At 36.8% G+C, this 23,508-nt stretch overlaps 1 protein-coding gene across 3 annotated transcripts in view; it reads right to left on the bottom strand.

The window, feature by feature from the left end:
• Positions 1-23,508, bottom strand: part of POU2F1 (POU class 2 homeobox 1) — a 185,023-nt gene that overhangs the window by 79,785 nt on the left and 81,730 nt on the right. Inside the window, exons 2-3 of one of the 3 annotated variants that reach the window (XM_028850084.2) lie at positions 21,875-21,975; positions 1,304-1,369 (exon numbers count right to left, since the gene is read on the bottom strand). In XM_028850084.2, coding sequence (XP_028705917.1) covers positions 1,304-1,361 — 58 coding nt within the window. In that variant the 5' untranslated portion in view covers positions 1,362-1,369; positions 21,875-21,975. Of the gene's footprint in view, positions 1-1,303; positions 1,370-4,562; positions 4,798-21,874; positions 21,976-23,508 lie in introns of those variants that run through there. The other 2 variants (XM_002802053.4, XM_001088884.5) reach the window with 2 other exon arrangements.

The following is a 23,508-nucleotide window of genomic DNA, read 5'->3' as shown; positions in this document are numbered from 1 at the left end:
AAGAAAGAAAGATGGAGTCCAAACAGGGGACAGAGAAATAACAAAAAGGAGACTGTGGCTGACAATTCAGACAGAATACAATGCTGCCCTTTCCCTTCTCAAGAGATACTACAGAAGTCTTACTTGGCTAGCCTCAGTAAGAGCACTATGAAGTATGTTAAATACAACAGGGGTGAACATGGAAGCCCCACAGCTCAGTTTCACATAAAGAGGTAGGTACAGTTTAGAGATTAACATAAGCATCTCCAGGTATAGGACAGTTTACAGCGAAAGACATGTAGGCAGGAAAACTGCTACATTAGCCCAACTCAGCCATTTACCACAAATTAAGAGTGCCTCTCATTCTTACCATTGCCCATAGTTAAGCATTTTTAAAATGATAAGTCAAAAGGGATCCCTCTCTGCAAGTGAAAAACCTAGTTTTTAGAAGCAAGTACTTTCTGTGAATCCTTGCCCATAACTGTCTTATTTGGTTTAATATTTTGATTTATGGCTTTACCAGAAAGCGGGGAAGTCCCTGTATCATCTCTGGCAGATGATAAAGATACATAGTCTTACACCCTCTAAGCAATATACTGACTCAAGAGTATGAGCCGTGGAGACAAACCATCTTTTACGGATTTACCTTTCTCACATGGGGCCTCAGTATTCTCATTTATATGATAATTTTCTCTTGACAAAAGGTTTAATGAAGTATAATTTTTTTTAATTACCAAATAAAAGAATGTATTAGAAATGGGTGTTTATAACTACTTACTGATACTATCATAACTTTTAATATAATTTATATCAAAGGTAGGGCAGATAAAATTTACTATTTTGATTAACATCTGTAAGAAAAATAACATTTTACTGAATGGTTACTGTGTAGCTGGCATTTTGCTTCACATGCCACATATATTATCTCCTTTAATACTCACAACGACCTGAAATATATTATCCTCATTTTGTAATTGAATAAATTAAGTCTCAAAAAGACTGGGGAAATTGGCTAAAGTCACATAGCTAGTAAATGGTAAACCCATATTTCATACCCAAAACTATCTGAGCCAAAGGACAATTTTCCTAACATCTGCACAGTTTGCCTGATAGACAGAAGAAAAACAACAAAGCTGCCTGCAGAAGGAAGTTAGGTAATCTTAAACAAACATAATCCCTCCCAGTTCCTAAAGGACTGAATCGTATTTGACAACTCAATACTCAAATTGGTCTGTGTTTGCCAAATACGAGTCCTAGTTACGTGGAAAGTTTCTTCTTTGTGCTCTACTAGAGTTAATTAAAAGGTAGATCAGAAAACTCTTACCTGTGTTGCCATCTCCACTCTCCATAGATGGTTTACTGGTTTCTGATGGATTGTTCATTCTTGAGTCTGCAATAAATCAGAGGTGAATGAGGTTTTTAAAAAACTGGGGATGGAGATGGGATTGAGGAGGCAAAACTGTGGCCAAAAAAAGGGTTAACTAATGTTATAGAGTTTAAGAAGACCTGGTGTATACATGTCTGGCTAAAATACTAGGAAGTGTAATAAAAGGTTATCTGGAAGAAATTCAAAATTCCCCAGACCCTGAAGGGATTCACAAATAAACTCTTTTTAAATAATTTTAAGATTCTTTAAAGAAAGACAGCAGAACTGTAACCCGAAAAAAATTAGAAAGTCTGATATGTAAAAGGAATAAATGCTTTGTAACATGAAGTAAAACTGGAAAGGGGGGAAGCACCTCACAAAATAAAATGTTATTCCCAAATAAAGTATCTTTTTCTATATGCAATGATATTCATTCATTATAACTAAAACAACCCACTGGTAATCTTGATAATAGATGGGACAGTAACTCAACCTATGAACTAAAAGAAAACACGTCTAAGATAAATTATCTCCAAATTTACTCCCCTCCCTAACTAAACTAAACAAGTCAAAGTGAGAACATATTAAATTCATACCTCAACTATAAACCTGCACAAGAAGTTGTACCATAAGGCGTAACAGATATATCTAATAATTTCAAAACTGCAACACAACCACACCCACTTAAAGTAATACTACCTCAATATCCTAAATGAAACTGCTAATTTGGGTTTATCATTTCTGGGTTATCTATTTAATGAAGGTTTATTTCTGCAGTAAAAAGTTTTCATCAAGCAATATTAGGTATTCCAGAAAATACATTAAGAGAAGAGACAAGAACTCTGTTTTCCTTCTAACTCTTTGAAAGGGTAAGAAACGGAATATACATAAATGTATCTCTTATTCTACTACTGTAAACTCAAACTTAGAATATTTATAATCAAACAAGTTTACTGTCAAATAAGTTCTGCCTTTCCCCCCATTAACTTATTTAGTGGTTAAATAAGTTAAGAATCATTTAACTTTAGTTATTAACAGAGAACAAATGTTTAAACTATATTGTGTTTTTGTCCAAAGAGCACATTTTGTCATCTGCTTAAACATCTAACTAGGAAATCAAAACAATCACTAGATAGAATTCTCAACCATGTTCTTCACAGTGGAATTATCCCCATGCACAATAGATGAGGGAAAAAAAATCAGGAGTCTTTCTTTTATAAGTTTCATTTCCAACAAGAAGATGTGTAATAGCTTTTCTAATACAGTAAGTTTCTGCAACTGATGCTTGTCTTATGGGCTAAGGCAGTTCTGTCATAACTTTGGTTTGGTCTTCTGATGTTCAAAGGGTTAAAATTCATATGTTTGTGGTCATAAATGAGGGCAGTTCTACAATTTCCTTCTCCTCACTGTCCAGAGAAATTTAAATATCATCTGAAAGCATACTAAGGTTTGAAAGGAACAGGTGTACAACTTAGTGAAAAATCAGCTTTCTGAATGACAACCAAAATCTCATGAAAGTCAACAGAGATCACAATAAATGTAACAGAATATACCATTAGCATCCATACTGCTCAATGCTTCCTTTAAATGAATTTTAAAGGAAAGTGGAAAAAATGATCAATCAGTTAACATTCATAAAAGGAGTTAACAGTTTTCTCACATATGTAGGTACTGCAGAAATAAAGCAGCATAATTCTTAACAAGTCATGAGCCTGACCTTGTATAATTCATATTCTGATTTTCCCATCTATAAATTAAAGATTATGTCACAGATAATAAAGATTATGTGTTTTAAATGAATCTTCTCAGATTCTTCTACTGAACTGTCAAGAGCTTCAAAAGCATTTAACAAAATTATCTCACATACACACAAAAATAAAACATTACTTCACATACACACAAAAGTAGAATTGCACAACAATGGGAAGACTTTAAATAATATTTACTATTAACTGAAAGTAAGAGATATAATTTCTAATTCTAAAATGAAATGTTAAAAATATTTCAAAAAGGTATTTTTCTTTCCTTTTTTTGAATTCCTAACTAAGTAAATGTCAAAGAGTAAATACAAGACTGAATTCCTGACATAAATTTGTTGTTTCTGTCACTCAAACTTTACATAGTGGCTTTTACTGTGCTGGGCAGATACTGCTACCCTGGGTTTAGGCCATGCCTTCTGCACAAGAATTCAAACATTTTCAGAAGTATCATTTTACTTTATCTTTGGCAACTATGAAGGTGACAGGAGCAGCTTCAATTTTCAAGTGCGGAAAATGACAATATAGGAAAAAAGTCGTTTGCAAAAGTTTTAAATGTAAGATATCCACGTCCTGGAGTTCATATCATTTTAACTTTCCAGGTGACTAGAGTAACTAAAAAAAGTCTCAATAATTCTGCATATAAACAGACAGAACTCCACACAAAATACGACCACCATTAGCCACCATATATCTAAAAATCAAAGTGCCTTGATTTATTTGAAATCTCCATCACCAACGATGGCTTTAATAAATTGAAGCTGGACATCCTTCCAGTCCAAAAGCCTTGCTGTTCTATAGAGAAAACTCTAAAAAGGTTTTCAAACATTTAAAATTGCAGTTATCTAGAGTATATAGTTTATTTCAAAAAAATTAAAAAGAAAACGAATCCTAGCAAAAATCTGAGAACAGTTAATAGTTTCTAAAATCTGGAAATAAATAGATCAAAAGAACTAATTTAAAGAGGGTATAAGTTACCCTCTTTATTAACATTTATGAAAACTATTCTGCACTGTGACTCAACCTTATTTTTCACTGAGCATTTTGGTTTTTGTACAAGATGTTCTCATTAGGTATGGAAAACATTTTTATTAATATGTTAATATTAATATCTATGTACAGTTATGCCTTGTTTCAGATTTAAGATGTTTTTATAACTACGTGAAATGTTCTCAATAGGAATTTCCAAAAAGCAAAAATATTCATTCAAGCTGAACTCTAAATTCACTGTATTTACTAACAATACCCTCTGAACCAGAAGAGCTAGTCACAAGGAGGGACCTACTGCAAATTCAAGTAAGCTTGTGCTTTGCAAATGCTTTCCTCCTTCCCTGCTCAGTCCAACTCTCCCCCTCCCCCCACATAGGCTGCATATGCGATTAAGCATTTATGCATAGTCAACCCGACACACGCTATTTCCATATTAAAGCTTCTAAGAAAAGAACTGTGCTGGTACCCACCTAGAATATAGTCACTGCAGTCCAGCATTGCTGTGAAATCTTCTAGAGGAGCAGAGAGTCCAAACAAGGAAGAAACAGGTAGCAGTTTGGGGTGGGGAAAGAAGGTACTACTATTTCTAACAAATCTACACTATGTTCTTAAGAAAAAAGGGGGGTTGGGTAGGGTGGAAAGTGGATTAAGGGGAAAAGCAAAATACAACTTCTGTTACACCATAGCAATCTTCAACTGAATAAGGAAACTTCAGTTGCTCAGAGGAGTTTTAGTCTCTCCTACCAGCTACGACTGACATTGTCAAGGCAACTGAAGCATGAAAAAGTTCCTCTTTTTGTAATAAAATAGAAACAAAGATTGCAGCTGGCAGTTTCCATAATGAAGCTTAATCAGTATGCGCGTGATTAGGGCCTTATGCAAATCTCTCCTCGTTAGCACAGCAGCCAGCACTTTGAAGTCCATGAACAATTCATTTACAGAATATACTGAAAGCACTCCCTGCATAATTTAAATCATTGCATAAATATTTATCAGGTTATTTGCATATTAATTGGCAGTGCATGAAGGGAAAAATTATCTCCTGAGTGCCAGCATAATAATTAGGAGGATAAAATGAGGCTTCTTCCAATGGCCTGGCTTCTTGGACCTAACTGGAGATAGTACCGGGGGAGAAGGGAGATACAGGAGACAGAGTTCTGTTAAAATGCCACTGAAATGACACGTACAAATTAGAAACAACTCTACAGACTTAAGCACCTTTAATCTTATTCCTGCTGGCAACAATGACTTCAGTAATAAGAGGATTTGCAAAAAGCTTTCTACACAATCCAAATAATCCCAAGGAAACAATTAGCAAGGTAGAAGCAGAACACAAGGCTGTCAAGATGGTGCTAGTCTACTGATAGGGAATTTTCCAATTCTTAACACACTTCTGTCAAGAGAAAGTCCCACTTTAAGACACGGCAACAGTAAACCCAGAAGCAGTGCAAGGTGTGTATCTTAAAGAGTATAGAAATTCATTATCTACAAATCTTTTTATACTACCAAATTAGCAGAATAGATTAGTTGAATCTACATATTATGCAGTATCCTTTCCCCATGAAATAAATCTCAAGTAGAAAGAAGACAGTTTGTTACTTAGAATCTCTATTGTCAAAGGGTGGGCCATGTTAATTGTGGAATTACTTGGTATTCTGAAATAAATTTCACTTAATGAACATACACACATATATAATCCTTACTAAACTATATGTTTGTACATTTGTACCTTGTACATTTACAAGGTAAGTCATCTACCCAAAATTTTTCAGGTATTACAATGACAACAGTCTAATCATCACAGACAATTCAGGAGAAGATTTACAAAACCTCCATGGAGTAATAAGCATTATTACCCCTTTCTTTCCTTAATTATTATTAAAGTAAGAAAACTGAGGCACAGAGAACTAAAACACTTTATCCAATGTCACACCAGTAATTTGGAGTCAGGATTTAAAACTAGAATTTTCTGACATCAGAATCTATGCTCTTGGCTATTCCTATGCATTATGGATGAGTTACACACGTAGGGAATTGCTGGGAGGTGGTAAAGCAGCAGACTGAATGGTTTGTTTTCAGTGTGGTGAAGAAACCAGTAAATGGCGGCAAAGACAATGTGTTTACAAGTCAGGTGTGTACAGATACACAGAAGAGTGCACTAGATTTGAGGAGAGTTCTCAAAGGTGTCATCCCATTAATAACTGCTTTTATTTAGAACTAGTCTTCAAGAATATCAAATGTCTGATTTTAAAAATATGTATGCACCTTTTCCCAACATTAAGGTTGAAATTAAACTCAACATGCATATGAGGAAATGAAAGACAGATTTTAATAAGGAGCCTTTAAAAAGATTCCCTTGCAAGTCAGTAGAGGACCAAAAACCTTAAACTTTTGGATCAGCACTCTGCATTACCAGTTTTAGTGTTTTACAGAATCACAAAATGCTTAAGAGGAGAGACTTTGGGGGAGAAACTTAACACGGCCATTTAGTACCTGTAATACCTGTTTAAGTTCCTTCCCTCTTCCAGCCTTAATTTTCTCATCTATAAAATGATGATATCCCTTTCATGAGGTTATTGTGAGATAAATTTTTCATGCTTCTCAGACAAGAGCGTGGACTGGAGGAATGTGATGCAGTTGTGCCAGTGCAGACATCAAATCATTGGATAAACACGGTACATCTTTTGAAAGCATCGATCTTATTTAATATTTCGCAGCACTTTTATTAAAATAAGAATACATTATAGAAGAGAACACAAATTTCAAATGAGTTTTTAAGGTAGAATATGTTAGATTATACAAATTCTCCTTGGTGAGAAAAGATGAAAAGCAGTGGTGAATGTGACTAGATTACAGTAGATCAATAAATGTTTATTTCCCTCCTGTTCTGCCTTTACAAAATTTTAAATTTACTGTTTGCATTTATTATGGGATATTTCTGCAACTTACCATCTGCTCTTTTCTACTTTATGTAATAACATCTTTAAACTACCTTTCTAGTGCCAGTGTGGTCTTTCATGTATTAGCTAAGGATGACTTGGAGCCAGTCATCGCTGACAAAGGAGTGTGTCTGTACCCAACAGGAGCGGCACCTTCTTAGTGAAACAGCCTCAGGCTAAGAGAGGCCCACAGGACCTGTAGCAGAGAGGCTATAGTTTACCAGCCCACACAGGATACTATCTAGAGTGGGACCCCCTTCCCCTCTACTGCAAAGCTCACCCAGACAAAAAAGCTCGCTTTGCTAAAGTGGGAAGGAAAGGCGAGAAAAGTCCCTTTCTGCCACTTTTGATCTAAGTACCTTACTAATTTTAGAGGGGAAGTTTAAACACCAGGAGCTTGTCCAAGCCTCTATAGATGGATTGGGAGAGGGATGGTCACCATCTCTTGCCTGTACTCCCCAACCATGGCACATTTATGTCCAAAAGAAGAAAATAACAGCTTTTCCCACAAAGTTCAAATGTCTGTTTCACTTGGTCATCTGTCTGAAATAATAGCAAAGAATCAATTAGATTAAAACTTAACCTAGAAAGAACACCCTTTGTACAAAGGAAAACCATTTTTAAGAGGTTTGTGGGATTGTGGGTCATTCACACTTGAGCATGAATTAATCCAATCCCACCGCTTCATTTAACACCTAGTTTAGGAGTTGATTAGTGAGGCAATGTTTCTACTAGAGAACAGTCTCTAGTTTCTACTAGAGAAGAGGCCAATAAATAATAAAATAACTGATATTTAGAGGACCTGGATTGGGGGTGGGGTAATGGGGGCAAAGGGTTCATAGAAGGTAGTAATAATAGGAAATAGTAGTAACATATGGAAGTATAAAAAGGAGCTGAAAGGGCAAATTCAAATTCATGTATTTCACAACTATGCCTAAAATGTAGGCTTTTTTTTTTTCCTCCTAAAAGAGGGGACAAATGCTCTTCCAGGACCCAGAAACTGGTAGTTTTGTTTTGTTTTTTTTTTTTTGAGACGGAGTTTCGCTCTTTTGCCTGTGCTAGAATGCAGTGGTGCAATCTCGGTTTACTGCAACCTCAGCCTTCTGGTTTCAAGCGATTCTCCTGCCTCAGCCTCCCAAGTAGCTGGGATTACAGGTGCCTGCCACCAAGTCAGGCTAATTTTTGTATTTTTAGTAGAGACGGGGTTTCACCATGTTAGCCAGGCTGGTCTCAAACTCCTCACCTCGTGATTCGCCCGCCTCAGCCTCCCAAAGTGCTAGGATTACAGGCGTGAACCACCATGCCCAGCCAACACTACTAGTATTAAAATATTTTTACACTCATGATCTTATGGGCCAGTGTAGGTATCATTAGAAATGAAATTGAGGGCAATGACAACTAAATCACAAACTAGTGTTTTGAAACACACTTTTTATGTGAGAGTGAACTGACATTGGCCTATACTTTACCTTACTAAATCATTAACATCCAGCCTGGTCATGTTCTATATGAACAGCCATTTGTACCCTCTATTCTGTACTAACCGTCTACCTAGTTGAACAAGTAGAAATGTCTGACTCAACAATTATTCCCTGTTACCTCCTTTCTGTATCATGGGGGGTGTCTGTATCTTTTAGTTCCACAGGTTTCACCCCAGGCAATCTCAACAGTACACCATTATCTTTTCCAACCTTTGTCTCTTTTCCAATCTACCAATAATTTAGCATCCTATTAACTTACAGAAAACAATGATATTTCAACACTCACTAATAAAAATACTTAGTACCTCAAATATTATCAACAATTATTTACAAAAAAGTCCAAAAAAGCCATCACGCATGTACAGCCTAAAATCATTTTACTAATGCCCACCAAATATGAAAGAACATTTCAGGATTTGAAAATTTTAGACTCAGAATCAAGTGACAGGTATTGGCGCTGCCACCATTCTTGTCAACTACATCACAGACTATGTAAATGATACCCTCGAAGGTTACATTATGGGGCTCTCAGTGTCCCCTCCCCCCTAAAAAAATCTTTTAAAATACTTAATGGAATTTCTATCATTTACTAAAAATCTAGATGGGCAGATACCATGAAAGAAATGTACTTTATCAACGTGGCTATTCATAACAAGCAATCTGAAGGACAATCTTCATAAAAAGTAAACTGAGGCCTAGTTAATAAACACAGAGCCGAGGTATGGTGGGGGTTGGGGACTCAGGCACACTACGGAGGCATGAGAGGAAGACAAATAAAATAAAATGGGTAAAAATTCTTATCCCATGAGACTCCGATCAGTAGTTAGTTGGCTGATTGAACAAAACAGTCAACCTAAATATCATAAACACATATACATAATCATTGTATTTTAACCCAAAGCATACAAATATGCATTCATTCACCAATTTTGGGGGCCAACACCTTTCCTTTGAATTTGGATCCCAAATAATAATAATAAATAATAAATAAATAGTGTGATTAAAATTAGTACAACTAGCATGAACAGTATTGGGAGCTCAAACAAGTAAATGGTTCTTGATAACTTTACAACTCAACTGGTAGACATACCATGAAGTAAGTCTTCAGCATGCTATATAGGGAATCAGTGCTTCAAACAGGAATGGGCTGTCAGTTAATCTCATTAAGTCATTTAAGTGGTGGTTCACTGAGAAAGCTACCAAACTAGTGGAAAGCAGTTTGAAATGACACGTTTCTGGTCTCTTTTAACCTGTGCTATATTACATTTTTACACCTATATACATAGCTCATCTACTGTTCACTCTAACAATCTGGCATTCTTTAAACATATTACAAAATCCAATCCTGAATTTCTTGGTTGTAAAAGCTTAAATCTCTGTGTAGCTCTATTAAAGTTTTACCATTTCACTAAACTTATCTGTCTATCCTATCCTACATGATCCTATCCTACCATACTGTTTCTTTACTTCCATGACTGTATTTCTTTCATTCTAGTTTAAAGTGTTTTGCCAAGTCATTGATTTCAATCATTAATAGATTCAACAAGTATTTACTAAGTGTTTTCAGGCACAGGGATAGGAATTGGGAAGACAAGAATGTGTTGGGAACAGGTCCCCAAATCTGGCCATAAACAGGCCCCCAAAATGGCCATAAACAAAATCTCTGCAGCACTGTGACATGCTCTTGATGGCTATGACACCCACGCTGAAGGTTGCTGGTTTACCAGAATGAGGGCAAGGAACACTTGGCCTACCCAGGGCAGAAAACCGCTTAACGTGTTCCTGAACCAAAAACAATAGTATGAGCGAACTGTGCCTTAAGGACAGGTTCCTGCTGCAGATAACTAGCCAGAGCCCATCCCTTTGTTTCCCATCCCTTTGTTTTAGTTAATCTATAATCTATAGAAACAACGCTTATCACTGGCTTGCTGTCAACAAATATGTGGGTAAAACTCTGTTCGTGGCTCTTAGCTCTGAAGGCTGTCAGCCCCCTGATTCCCGCTCCACACTCTGTATTTCTGTGTGTGTGTCTTTAATTCCTCTGGTGCTGCTGGGTTAGGGTCTCCACTGGTCTCGGCAAGGACAAGCTTCAGAAAGTTTGTAATTGAATAATAGAAATATTAAGCAATCACCAAAATGTGTAATTACAAACTGTGAACATTCCAGGGAGAAAAAGAATAGGTCACTATGGAGTTTTAACACAGGCCTATACAGTAAGTTGTCTTGACATTGTTGTCTAGTATTAGAGTTCTAGCCAGGCGTGGTGGCTCATGCCTCTAATCCCAGCACTTTGAGAGGCGAAGGCAGGAAGATCACCTGAGGTCAGCAGTTCAAGACCAGCCGGGCCAACATGGTGAAACCCCATCTCTACTAAACATACAAAAATTTAGTCACCTGTGGTGGTGTGCACCTACAGTTCCAGCTACTCAGGAGGCTGAGGCACAAGAATTGCTTGAACCCAAGAGGCAGAAGTTGCAGTGAGCCTAGACCGTGACACTGCACTCCAGCCTGGGTGACAGAGTGAGACTTCATCTCAAAAAATAAAAATAATATTAGAGTTCTCCTATTTCAACAAATAAAATGTGACTTATTCTCTGATTCAATTTCATAAATCCATGAAAAAATAAGCCTTGTTTTGCTTAAAACCCAGGCAGCTTTGATTATTTCCATCCATTTTTTGAACTGTTCCATTTCATTTCTGATACTGGTAATTTATGTTTTCTCTCTATCTGTTACACTCAGGCTTCCAGAATCTGTGTGACAACACAAGGGTAACAAATATCCCAGAGTTCTATATCAGATATGAAATCTAAAGATACATCCAATAAATTAAAGTTTTTTCAGCCTAATCAGATGTTATTAACATTTCTTTTTTTTTTTTTTTTTTTTTTGAGACGGAGTCTCGCTCTGTCGCCCAGGCTGGAGTGCAGTGGCCAGATCTCAGCTCACTGCAAGCTCCGCCTCCCGGGTTCCCACCATTCTCCTGCCTCAGCCTCCCGAGTAGCTGGGACCACAGGCGCCGCCACCTCGCCCGGCTAATTTTTTGTGTTTTTAGTAGAGACGGGGTTTCGCCGTGTTAGCCAGGATGGTCTCGATCTCCTGACCTTGTGATCCGCCCGTCTCGGCCTCCCAAAGTGCTGGGATTACAGGCTTGAGCCACCGCGCCCGGCCTAACATTTCTTAATAATAATATAGTGGTAGTCATTCTATAAACATTTATTAACCTCAATCTGTCCAAAATACCCTTCTTTTCCCTGTATTGTTTCATGAAAAGTTTACCTATCCTACAAAAACTATTCAAAAGCTATGGCCTCAGGTCTTCCCTCATTCTCCTAGTTATTAAGGAACTATTTCTTTCTCTGAAATCCTATAGCAATTATTATATCCCTCTCTTTTGCTTTTAACTTTTTATTTTGAAATTATTAGAAATGCAAAGGAATCTTCAAAGATGGATCCCATGTACCATTCATTAATTTCTCCACTGGTTACGTCTTATGTAACTACATATATTAAATCCAAACAACTGATCTTCATATAAAGTATACTTCTACTTCATTTTAAGGTCACATGTGCAGGTTCCTGTAACTATCATTGCAATCAAGATACAGAACTATTTCATCACACAGAATTCTGTCCTGCTACCCCATGACAGTCACACCAACTCCTATCCCTCAGGCTATTTCTAATCCCTGACAACCACTAATCTACTATCTACCTTTATAGCTGGTCATTTTGGTAACGTTATACAAGTGGAAACATACGTAACATGACCATTTGAGATTGGCATTTTTTACTCGGCATTATGTATGCCTTTGAGATCCAACCAAGCTTTTGTGTGTATCAATAGTTATTCCTTTTTCTTGCTGAATATTAAGTATTCCGTGGTACAGATGTCCCATAGTTTGCTTTTTAATTTCAGGGTTTATTCATTTATTTATTTTTAAGAGATGGGGTATCTCTCTGTTGCCCAGACTGGAGTGCTGTAGTGTAATCATAGTTCACTGCAGCCTCGAACTCCTGGGCTCAATTGATCATCCCACCTTAGCCTCCCAAGTAGCTAGGACTACTAGTACGTCACCACACCTGGCTAATTAAAAAAAAAAAAAAAAATTTTTTTTTTTAGAGACAAGTTCTCACTATGTTGCTCAGGCTGGTCTTGAACGAGCCATCATCCCACTTTTTTGTCTCCCAAGTAGCTGGGATTACAGGCATGAGGCACCACGCTCAACAATACCGCACTGTTTGCTCAGCATTTACTTATTGAGGGACTTTTTGGCTGTTTCTAAGTTTTAGGCTATTAAAATAAACCTGCTGTAAACATTCGTACACAGGATGTACAGAGGATGACAAGTCCACACTGCGGGAAAATATTTACAAAACACATTTCTGATACAGGACTCTTACATATAATATGTAAAGCACATCTGTATACATATTTTTATGTGAACATAATTTTTTATTTCTCTGCGATAAATGCACAGAAGTGAGACTGCTAGTGCATAGGGTGTATGTATGTATTAGGCCATTCTTGCATTGCTATAAAGAAATGCCTGAGGCTGGGTAATGTATAAGAAAAGAGGTTTAATTGGGTCAGGTTCTGCAGGCTGTATAGGAAGCACAGCAGCATCTGCTTTCGAGGAGACCTCAGGAGGCTTACAATCATGGTAGTAGGTGAAGGCAGGAGCAGGCATGCCATACGGCAAAAGCAGGAGCAAGAGAGACAGAGATTGGGGAGGGGGGTTGCCACACACTTTAAAATGACCAGATCCCATGAGAACTCACTATCAAGAAGACTGCACCAAGCTATGAGGGATCCACCCCCATAATCCAAACACTTCCCACTAGGCCCCACCTCCAACACTGGAGATACAAAGATGTTGTATAGCTGCACAAAAATATTTTCTTTCTTTACATCCTTTCTATGAGTTTTTTCTATTTAAAATTTTTTTTGTTAAAAACTAAGACTCAAACTAGACTAGGCCTACACAGGGCCAGAATCATCAAGACATCACCAAACGATAGGAACTTTTCAGTTCCATTATAAACTATGGTAGTCATTCTTTTAGGGTAGGTCTGCTGGAGGTAAATTTTCTTTCTTTTCCTTCACCTAACAATGTCTTGATTTCCCCTTCATTCCTGAAGGATATTTTTGCTAGATATAGATTTGGGGGAGTTTGAGCTCTCTCTCTACCTGAAAAATACTATGCCTTGGCCTCCTGGCCTCCATGGTTTCTGCTAAGAAATCCACTATCCCTGGAATTGTTTTTCCCATAGGTAAGATGTCATTTCTCTCTGTTTTCAAGATTTTTCCTTTGTCTCCAGTTTATGTAAGTTTTATTAAAAATGTGTCTTGGAGATTTTTTTTTTTTGGTGAAAATTTTTTGCTTGAAATTTGCTCAGTTTCTTAAATCCATACGGGTATATGTCTTCTACCAAATTTGGGGAGTTTTCAGTGTTCTGAAAGTACTTTTCAGCCCCACCCTCTTTCTCCTCTTCTCCCAGTACTCAGATGAAAGTTAGAACTTTTGTTGTAGATCTTTTTGCTTTAGTCCTAATGGTCCCTGAGGGTCCATTGATTATTTGTTCTCTTTTCTCTTTCTTGTTCAGATTGGGTAATTTCTATTGTTCCATCTTCCAGTTCACTCTGTCTCCTCCATTCTGTTGTGAGCCTACACAGTGAGTTTTAGTACAGATATTGTAGCTGTTCAAAAATTTCTATTTAGTTTTTCCTTATATTTTCTATTTACTGAGGCCTATTTCTTTACTCAGACTTCATATTTTTTTCATTTGTTTCAAGCATGTCCATAATTACTCATTGAAGCATTTTTATGACAGCTGCTTTAAAATCCTTGTCAGATAATCCTAACATCTCTGTCATCGTGGTAATTATGTCTATTGATTAGGCATTTTATATTAAACATTTTTATGTACATGGACATTTCTGCTTGGTAAACTATTCCTTTGTCACTTCAAAATTATCTTCCTTTATCTACCTCCCTCCCTTTTTTGGCCTCAGAATTTACTGTATAACAGCTCTTTTGTTTTTATACTATTTGACTGGTATAGCTCCATAGATTCATTAATCATCTTTTCTGTGTCATTTGGTTTTAGGTGTGTCACTTATGAAAAGAAATAGACAGGATTTTCATTTCATTTTTTAAAAATCCAATCTGAGTAGAAGTTTGTTTAACCCATTTACTACTTCCTTTGTGATTACTGAGATATTTGGCCTTTTCCCATCATGTCATTTTACAGTTTTTATTTACTTTAGCTGTTATTTGTTGTGGATCTCCCTTCCCCTTCTTTCCTGGTTTTTAATATCAAATGTAATTTCTTCATTCCTCTTTCTTCCCCTCTCTAACAGTTTAGAAGTTAAATATTCTTTTTATATTTGCTATTTATATTTTGCTAACAAATTCTAAAGTTAATCACTATCCCTAGACCATTCTAGTAAGAAAAAATCTGCACAGAAATCATCTTCATACATATAGTACTACTCCTTGAGTTTTTTGGAATTTATCTTATTTTCTGGCATTACTTGTTCATAAATAATGTTCTATGAAAAGAATTTAGAGCTGAGGCAAATGAGACCAGAATTGACTTAAAAACATTAAAAAGTCCTTATTGTTCTTCATAAATGATGGAATGTTTTCATATAATGAAAGCAATTCATTTTAAACTGATTATATGCCTTGAAATTAAAAATAATCAATGTTCAGAGCATCTCTAGTTAGCCAGCTAATTATCTTTAACACCTTAAATGTAACAGCTCCTAAGAGTAAGATTAAGATAATATAAAATGCCTAATTAAGCTTAATTTAAAAAAATCTCAAAGAATTTCCATCAACATGGAACTAATAGGGTTCCAAATTAAAAATAAATAAGAATAGAGGAAGCAAATTAACCAAAGGTGGTGTAGTAGAAGCGAATTTGTCCAATTTAATATTTGTCATTTAAAAAATGAACTTTTTTTCATAATTCAGTCCAAAAGTCATTAGATGGGGCTGAGCAAGGCAGGCATCCAAGCTTAGGAAAGTGAGCAGGGAGCAGCAACGAGGAGAATGGTTATATGGAGAAAGAAACTGTAGTAAGTATTTTAAGGATAATGAGAGTTAAGTGTACCACTGTTGGGGAAAGGAACTAAAACCTTAAACAGAGAAAAAACTAGAATCAACTCTACAATACCAAATTGGAATTAGAGGTTTTGGTATAAAGTCAATGGTTTTCAAAATATATAAATGCAGAAATAAACACAGCTTTAAGTAAAATACACACACATATACATATATTCTATTCTCTAGTTCTGTCCATGGAGTGCCTGGGGGCAATAATACCCCTACAGCAATAAGCATACTTGGCACCCACATCTTGATTTCTAAACGCTACTTTCTACCATTAATAAAACAGGGATTCTCAAAACAAAAACAAAAACAACAAAAAAACTATTAGTGGAAGTACTTTTAAAAACTATTGGAATATGTGAAAAAGATACAAGACCAGTTTGAAGGGATTCCCATTAGCCAAATTTTAGACAATCTGGACAAGAAAAAAAATGAGTGAATTATAACTATTACTTAAAGGAATTCAGGAGTCCATACAGATATAAATAAATATAGAGAAGAGAAAGCTTTTCCTTATAGTAGAATGCCAAATAATGTAGAACAATATAATTAGGAAATCAATATTTGAAAACCATCACAGTAATTAGTTCAGTTAAAAAATAACAAAAGGCCAGGTACGGTGGTTCATGCCTGTAATCCCAGCTCTTTAGGAGGCCTAGGCAGACAGATTACTTGAGTGCAGGAGTTTGAGATCAGCCTGAACAACAGAGTGAGATCCTGTCTCTATAAAAAATTTAAAAGTCAGCCAGGTGCGGTGGCATGCACCTGTAGTCTCAGCTGCTCAAGAAGCTGAGGTGGGAGTATCTCTTAAGCCCAGGAGTTTGAAGCTTCAGTGAGCTATGATTATGCTACTGTACTCCAGCTTGGGTGACAGAGTGAGATCTGGGAGGAAGGAAGGGATGGAGAGAGGGAGGGAGGGAGGGAGAACCACTATTAAATCTAGTAAATGAAAACTTGGTGATGAAAATTTACAGTTTCCCCATAAAATAATTATTAATTACAAAGAGAAGCACAACTTTACAGAAGAGAAGACTGAAAAACATCACCTTAAGTGATCAAAGGTAACGCAATCAGTCAAAAAACAGGCCAGGTGCAGTGGCTCAGGCCAGTAATCCCAGCACTTTGGGAGGTCGAGGCAGGCGGATCACCTGAGGTTGGGAGTTCGAGACCAGCATCACCAATATAGTGAAACCCCATGTCTATTAAAAATAGAAAAATTAGCCGGGCATGGTGGTGTGCACCTGTAGTTCCAGCTACTCGGAAGGCTGAGACAGGAGAATTGCTTGAACCTGGGTGGCAGAGGCTGCAGTGAGCCGAGATCACATCACTGCACTCCAGCCTGGATGACAGAGAAAGACTCTGTCAAAAAAAAAAAAAAAAAAAAAGAAACAAATAAAAATTTTGCACCACCTGAAAGGATGCAATAAGAATACAGCATCACTCTGTGACCCTCCTGCCAAACATGCATGGCATGATTTGAATCTAATCATGCGGAACCATCAGGTAAACCTAAATTCAAAAACACTCCACAAAATGTATTCTTCTAAAGTGCCATGACCCTAGAAATCAAAAAGACTTACGGAACCATTCCAGATTGAACAACAGTAAAGAGATATGACAACTAAATCCAATGCACAGTCTTGGACTGGATTATTTTGGTGTAAGGGACATTTTGGGGACAAGTGGCAAAATGTGAACAGGGTCTACAGATTAGTCAATAGTAATCTGTCAGTGTTAATTTCCTGAGTTTTATGTTTGTATTGTTGCTATGAAGAAGAATGTCCTTATTTGTAGGAACACTAAAGTATTTGGGGGTGACAGAGCATCAAGTCAGTAACTTACTCTCAAAAGGTTCCAGGGATGAGTTATTTGCACTGTTCTTTCATTTTTTCAGTACTTCTGAAATTATTTTGAAATTTAAAAAAAAAAGCAAAGAAAGAAAAAGGTAGCAGATGAACAAATCACTATACAGTTTTTTTTGGTTATCCTAGTGTAGCTTTGACCTCTCCAACACTCAGAAATCCCTAATCACAAGATGTGTATTAACACTGGTAAAACCACAATTTTTACATAAATATGAAATGTACAGATATTCCACTGTCAGATTGCTCTTGCAACAATTTAAACAGTATTCTGATGGACATTTCAAGATATTGTGGAGGAGTCCACATTTTAAAGGTCTAATTTTATTAATGGAAGTTCAGACTTAAAGCCAGATCTAAGCACTGGGTTTTGAATAACTTTACATAGTTGGTGTCATCACTTATTATTTGAAGAAAAGGTTTGAAAACCATTACAACCCAAAATTCTATTAATATTTTAGAAACTTGGTTAATTTAAAATAAAATCTCCCCAGACATAATATTAGAAAATGAAATTTAAATGTGGTATTATAAATATATTGTCATGTTCTTTTAAAACTATCATTTTAGTGGCACTACAACGTGCTATGTCGAACTTTCCTACTTATGAGACACTATTTAAGAGAGGAAAGGACTTATATTGTTATGGATTGAACTGTGTCTTCCCCCAAAAGACGTTAAAGTCTACACCCTTTGTACCTGTAAATACGACTTTAGTGAGAAATAGGGCTTTGCAAATATTAAGATCTGGTCAGTAGGACTGGCCCTAATCCAGTATGACTACTGTCCTTATATAAAGGGGAAATTTGAACAGAGACAGACATAGAACAAATGAAGACAAGAGAGGGATGGAACAGATTCTGCTTCACAACCCTCAGAAAGAACCAAACCTACTAATACTTTATTCTAGACTTCTAGCCTCCAGAACTGAGAGACAATAAATTTCTGTTGTTTGTAGTACCCTGTTATGGCATTACTAAAAACCTAATCTAACATCTGAACCTTAATTTTCTCATTTGAAAAATGGGAATAATTATGCTGTCTCCCAAGGTTATCCTTAAAATTAAGATAATATGTTTTGAAACTAATCAGGAATTAGAAAAATAACGGTATTATATCTTGATAAATATTTAATAAATACAACTGTCAAACATTTTCTCCTAGTACAAGAAAAAAATTTAAGTGATGCTTTTGAGTATTTCCATGCTTTTTTTTTTTTTTTTTTTGAGACAGAGTCTCGCTTAGTCGCCCAGGCTGGAGTGCAATGGCGCGATCTCGGCTCACTGCAAGCTCCGCCTCCCGGGTTTACGCCATTCTCCTGCCTCAGCCTCCCAAGTAGCTGGGACTACAGGCGCCCGCCGCCTCGCCCGGCTAATTTTTTGCATTTTTAGTAGAGACGGGGTTTCACCGTGTTAGCCAGGATGGTCTCGATCTCCTGACCTCGTGATCCGCCCGCCTCGGCCTCCCAAAGTGCTGGGATTACAGGCGTGAGCCACCGCGCCCGGCATATTTCCATGCTTTTTAACTGACTTTCAATCCACAGGCCAGAAAATCATCTTTACTGTACACAGTTAAGAATAAAGGCTTAATAGTGTTAGGACTATCTCAACACGTCTGAAGTACTAGAGGTTTTCTTTTTCTTCTTTTTGTCCTCATGTTTTAATCCTCAAATAACATTTGAAGTATAAATGTTGTCTTCTGAAAACTTAAGAAAGAAGCACCTCTGGCCAGGTGAACACTATACAGCAATCCCAGGCAGTTATGATTCAGAGACTGGAAACAATCAACTGTATCTGGTGCTGCCAAAAGCAGATGAAGAAAGAATGTGGAGGGTTAACAAGTTGACCGTTCAAACAAAAAAGGAGGGAATAATTCCATGAACAACGCTTTTCTTCTTTTTGCCCTACTTCCTATACTTCTACACTTCTATGTATACTAAAAATAAAAGAATACATGTGAGCATGTCTAGCATACGCCCAACAGAGTAGGAATTCCAGGAACTGTTAGTTGCTCCAGCCCTGCCCCACCCTTCTGCCCTTCTCCTCACAGGATGAGTGGTAGAAGTGTTCTTAGGGTAATCAATTTTGTAATCTTTCCATAATGACAGATAATCTCAATAAATTTCACATCATCTTTACAAGCTTTAGATGAAAGAGTTTTGCTAAAAAGTAATATCAAAGTACTATCTGTCAATGCTTCTCACCTTGTATAAAGCCCTAAATATGACTGCCCAAAACAGAAAGGCACTAGGCAATCAAATGCACCTTATTTCTCATTTTGAATAGCATAGGTTAAAATGCATGTAAGTAAAAATTATTTGCTATAAGATCTCCACACCTTACCAGGAATAAACTGTTACATGACATAAGCTATTAAAAGAGATATTTTAAATATCACATTCAGCTGGGTGCAGTGGCGCATGCCTGTAATCCCTGCACTTTGAGAGGCCGAGGCGGACAGACTGCCTGAGCTCAGGAGTTTGAGACCAGCCTGGGCAACATGGCACAAACCCGTCTCTATAAAACAAACAAACAAACAAACAAATTAGCTAGGCATGGTGGTGTATGCCTGTAATACCAGCTACTCAGGAGGCTGAGATGGGAGGATCACGTGAGCCTGGGAGGCGGAGGCTGCAGTGAGTGGAGATCTCACCACTGCACTCCAGCCTGGGCAACAGAGAGAGATCCCGTTTAAATATATATGTGTGTGTGTGTGTGTATATATATATGTGTGTGTGTGTGTGTATATATATATATATATATATATATAGCCTACATTCTCTGTGTCCCCACCCTCTTCGGGCCAGCCAGGTGGCAGTAGTAACTTAATGAAAGATTCCTGAGGAAAGGTGAACCTCAGGGAATGAGGACAGGTTTTAAAGCAAAGATTCTCCTGGTTTTGGCAAACTCAGACATTCTGGCTATTTTACTAAGAAGAAATTTTCTCTATACTTTTCATCACTACAGTTTCATTCATGATAATAAGCCTTTATTTACCCCCAGGCCAGTCAGATGTGAAATGTTATATTAATTTCTGAATAATACTCTTCTATAACATCAATTTTTTTTCATTAAAGGTGTCAGCTAATTTTGAAAAGTGTTTTTAAAATGTCTTGCAAAAATAAATTATTGCTTATCAACCATTAAAAGTGAAAACATGAGATGAATGTTCAGTCACACAAAATATCCCTTTGGACTTGTCCAAATTCGTTTACTTGAACTTCAACATAGTTTATGCTATACAAATATTTCATAACATTTTTAAAGTGGGATAAGATTCATATCTTTGAATTACATTATAAAAATTGTATGATTCCCTTTGTTAAAATCATTACAGAGGAATATATGGTTTCTCAACACTACCTCATCTCTCTCTAAAATGTTGGAATTTTTGTATAGGTCAATTAAGAGAGGAAATGACTCCATAATCAGTGTTAGTTAACATGAGATGGGTTGAATTTGTGATCACACAAATTTTAATTTAAAAAATAAGCAGGCTAAACAGTTTAGTAACGTGCTTTGAAATAACACAGAACTAGGTTTAAACTCCAGTTCTAGCATATTGAGCTATATGACTGCCTTTCTGAGCCTCAGTTTTTTCATCTGTAAAACGGACAATACTCTCAAGAGTTCTTCGTAGGCTTAAATAAAATAATACATATGAAAGTTTCAAAGGCATATACCAGTTAATTAATGGCTGTTAATATTGTTAATAGTAACACTGTAAGCTATACCAAAAGAAAAATCCATGTGAAACACCACTATGGTTTGTTTATTGTCTTAGGCATGTACATTTACACTTAAAGTACTTAAAAACAAAAATATGAAAAAGGCACTAGTCTAGGAGTCAGATGTAGATTCTGAACTGGAGTCTATCTCAGTTCTACACTAGCGAGCTGAACTTCTTTCGCAAGTTACTTCTTTAATCTTCACGTAGGTAATTTGTAAAATGGTAAAATGTAGATTATATATTCTCATTACTACATTAATTTTATAAAACTATTATTTACAAAGTGCTTCTATTCAACTACCATACAGGGATTAATGCTAATGATATACTGTCACAGAATAAAGATGATATGAAAAATCTATTTATATACCCTATTTCCACTGATTTCACAACTTTTTCAAAACAGACCAGTGTCTAAGAACTAGGGCCAATCCTAAACTATTTTCCATTGCTGGCTGGGTCACAGGCATCCCAAGCATCACTCCTTCATATCAATAAATATCAAACAAATTTCAGAGTGAAAAATAAAAATATATATATATGACAAGTCATTTTAATAGTCATTCCACAAAATTAAAGGCAATCATCATAACACCTGGATTTATCAGATGCTACTAAATTAATAGCTTTATTTAGCAGAAAATATTTACCAGGTATAGAAAGACTGCATTCTTTCTTTGAACTGATTCACTGAAAACTGAGAGTAGTTTGGTAATTAAAAAGGCAGGAAAGCTCTTCTTACTTTTCCAGTCTATGAACACAAAAAGAGAAAAAGGCAAAACTGAGTAAGCTGTATAAAATAACCTAACACTTAAAGAGAGAACAATTACACACAGTGGGGGACACTGGACTATCCATCGGGGCACATTTAGATTAGCTGCTTTAGGCAGGCACCTTTCGTGCCTATTTCCTCACCTGCAAAGCAGAAATAACTAGTACCTGCCCTTACTAAAGGAACATGGAGATAAATCAGAAAGTTCTTTGAACATATGTCGTATGGTGCTATTCTTTCATGAAGCTGGATAAAACAGTCTACTCAGGTTTTTTTTAAGGGTGCATTTCACTAACACACACACAAAAAAACCTGATCTCCAAATTTGACATTAACCTCCCCTTAATATACAATACAAGTTATCTACTGGCTTTATATATATACATAGATAGATGATATAGATAGCAATAGATCCATACAGGTTGCTATGGATGTAAAGTATTCTGAAAAAAGATGTAAGATTATATTTTGTATTTAGAAAATGAGAAAGACCAAAACTTGGTGTACACAGGTGTGAAAATTCACTATCACTCGTTGACCATCCCCCTCTTTGTCATGAGGCCTCAGAATCCTGATCGACAGAATTCAAACAACCTAAATCAATAAAGAAGAAATGGTACACACTATGACTCTTATTTACCATATACTTGTACTATTATGGCTATTTTTGATTTAACATAATTAGTATAACTGGTATAAGTCAGTGTAACTGACTGAGTAGTATAACTAATTAATGAAAACTATGTAAGTTGTATATATCCATATTCAGTGCTCATATAACTGGCCCACATAACTTTTTTCTATACATTCAGTGATGTTCCTATTTCATGAATCTGAACTAACAGCTGAGATGCAATGGTACAAACAAAATCAAATGCAGTTCAAAGTGTCTTCTTAAAAAGGAGTCGTTGGCCAGGCATGGTGGCTCACGCCTATAATCCCAGCACTTTGGGAGGCCAAGGCGGGCGGATCAAATGGTCAGGAGATCGAGACCATCCTAGCCAACATGGTGAAACCCCGTCTCTACTAAAGACACAAAACTTGGCCAGGCGTGGTGGTGCGTGCCTGTAATCTCAGCTACTCAGGAGGCTAAGGCAGAAGAATCGCTTGAAGCAGGGTGTCAGAGCAGAGACTCAACAGTGGGCAGAGATCCCGCCACTGCACTCCAATCTGGTGACAGAGTGAGACTCTGTCTCAAACAAAAAGAAAAAAAAATTAGCTAGGTGTGGTGGCGTGTGCCTGTAATCCCAGCTACTCAGGAGGCTGAGGCAAGAGAATCGCTTGAACCCAGGAGGCGGAGTTTGCAGAGAGCTGAGATCATGCCACTGCCCTTCAGTCTGCCTGGGTGACACAGCAAGACTCCGTCCCAGGGGTGGGGGTGGCGGTGGGGTTGGGGGTGGGGGGAAGGAGTTGTTTTTGGGAGTGAAGGGGAGCATAGTGGCTCATACTACTTAAAATCAGAGATCAACATAAAATTCTACCATAGCTAACAGTGGTCAAATCCTTATTAAG

The sequence above is a fragment of the Macaca mulatta genome, chromosome 1, assembly GCF_049350105.2.
Source record: "Macaca mulatta isolate MMU2019108-1 chromosome 1, T2T-MMU8v2.0, whole genome shotgun sequence".
NCBI lineage: Eukaryota > Metazoa > Chordata > Mammalia > Primates > Cercopithecidae > Macaca > Macaca mulatta.
This window is presented reverse-complemented; position numbering and strand designations above follow the sequence as displayed.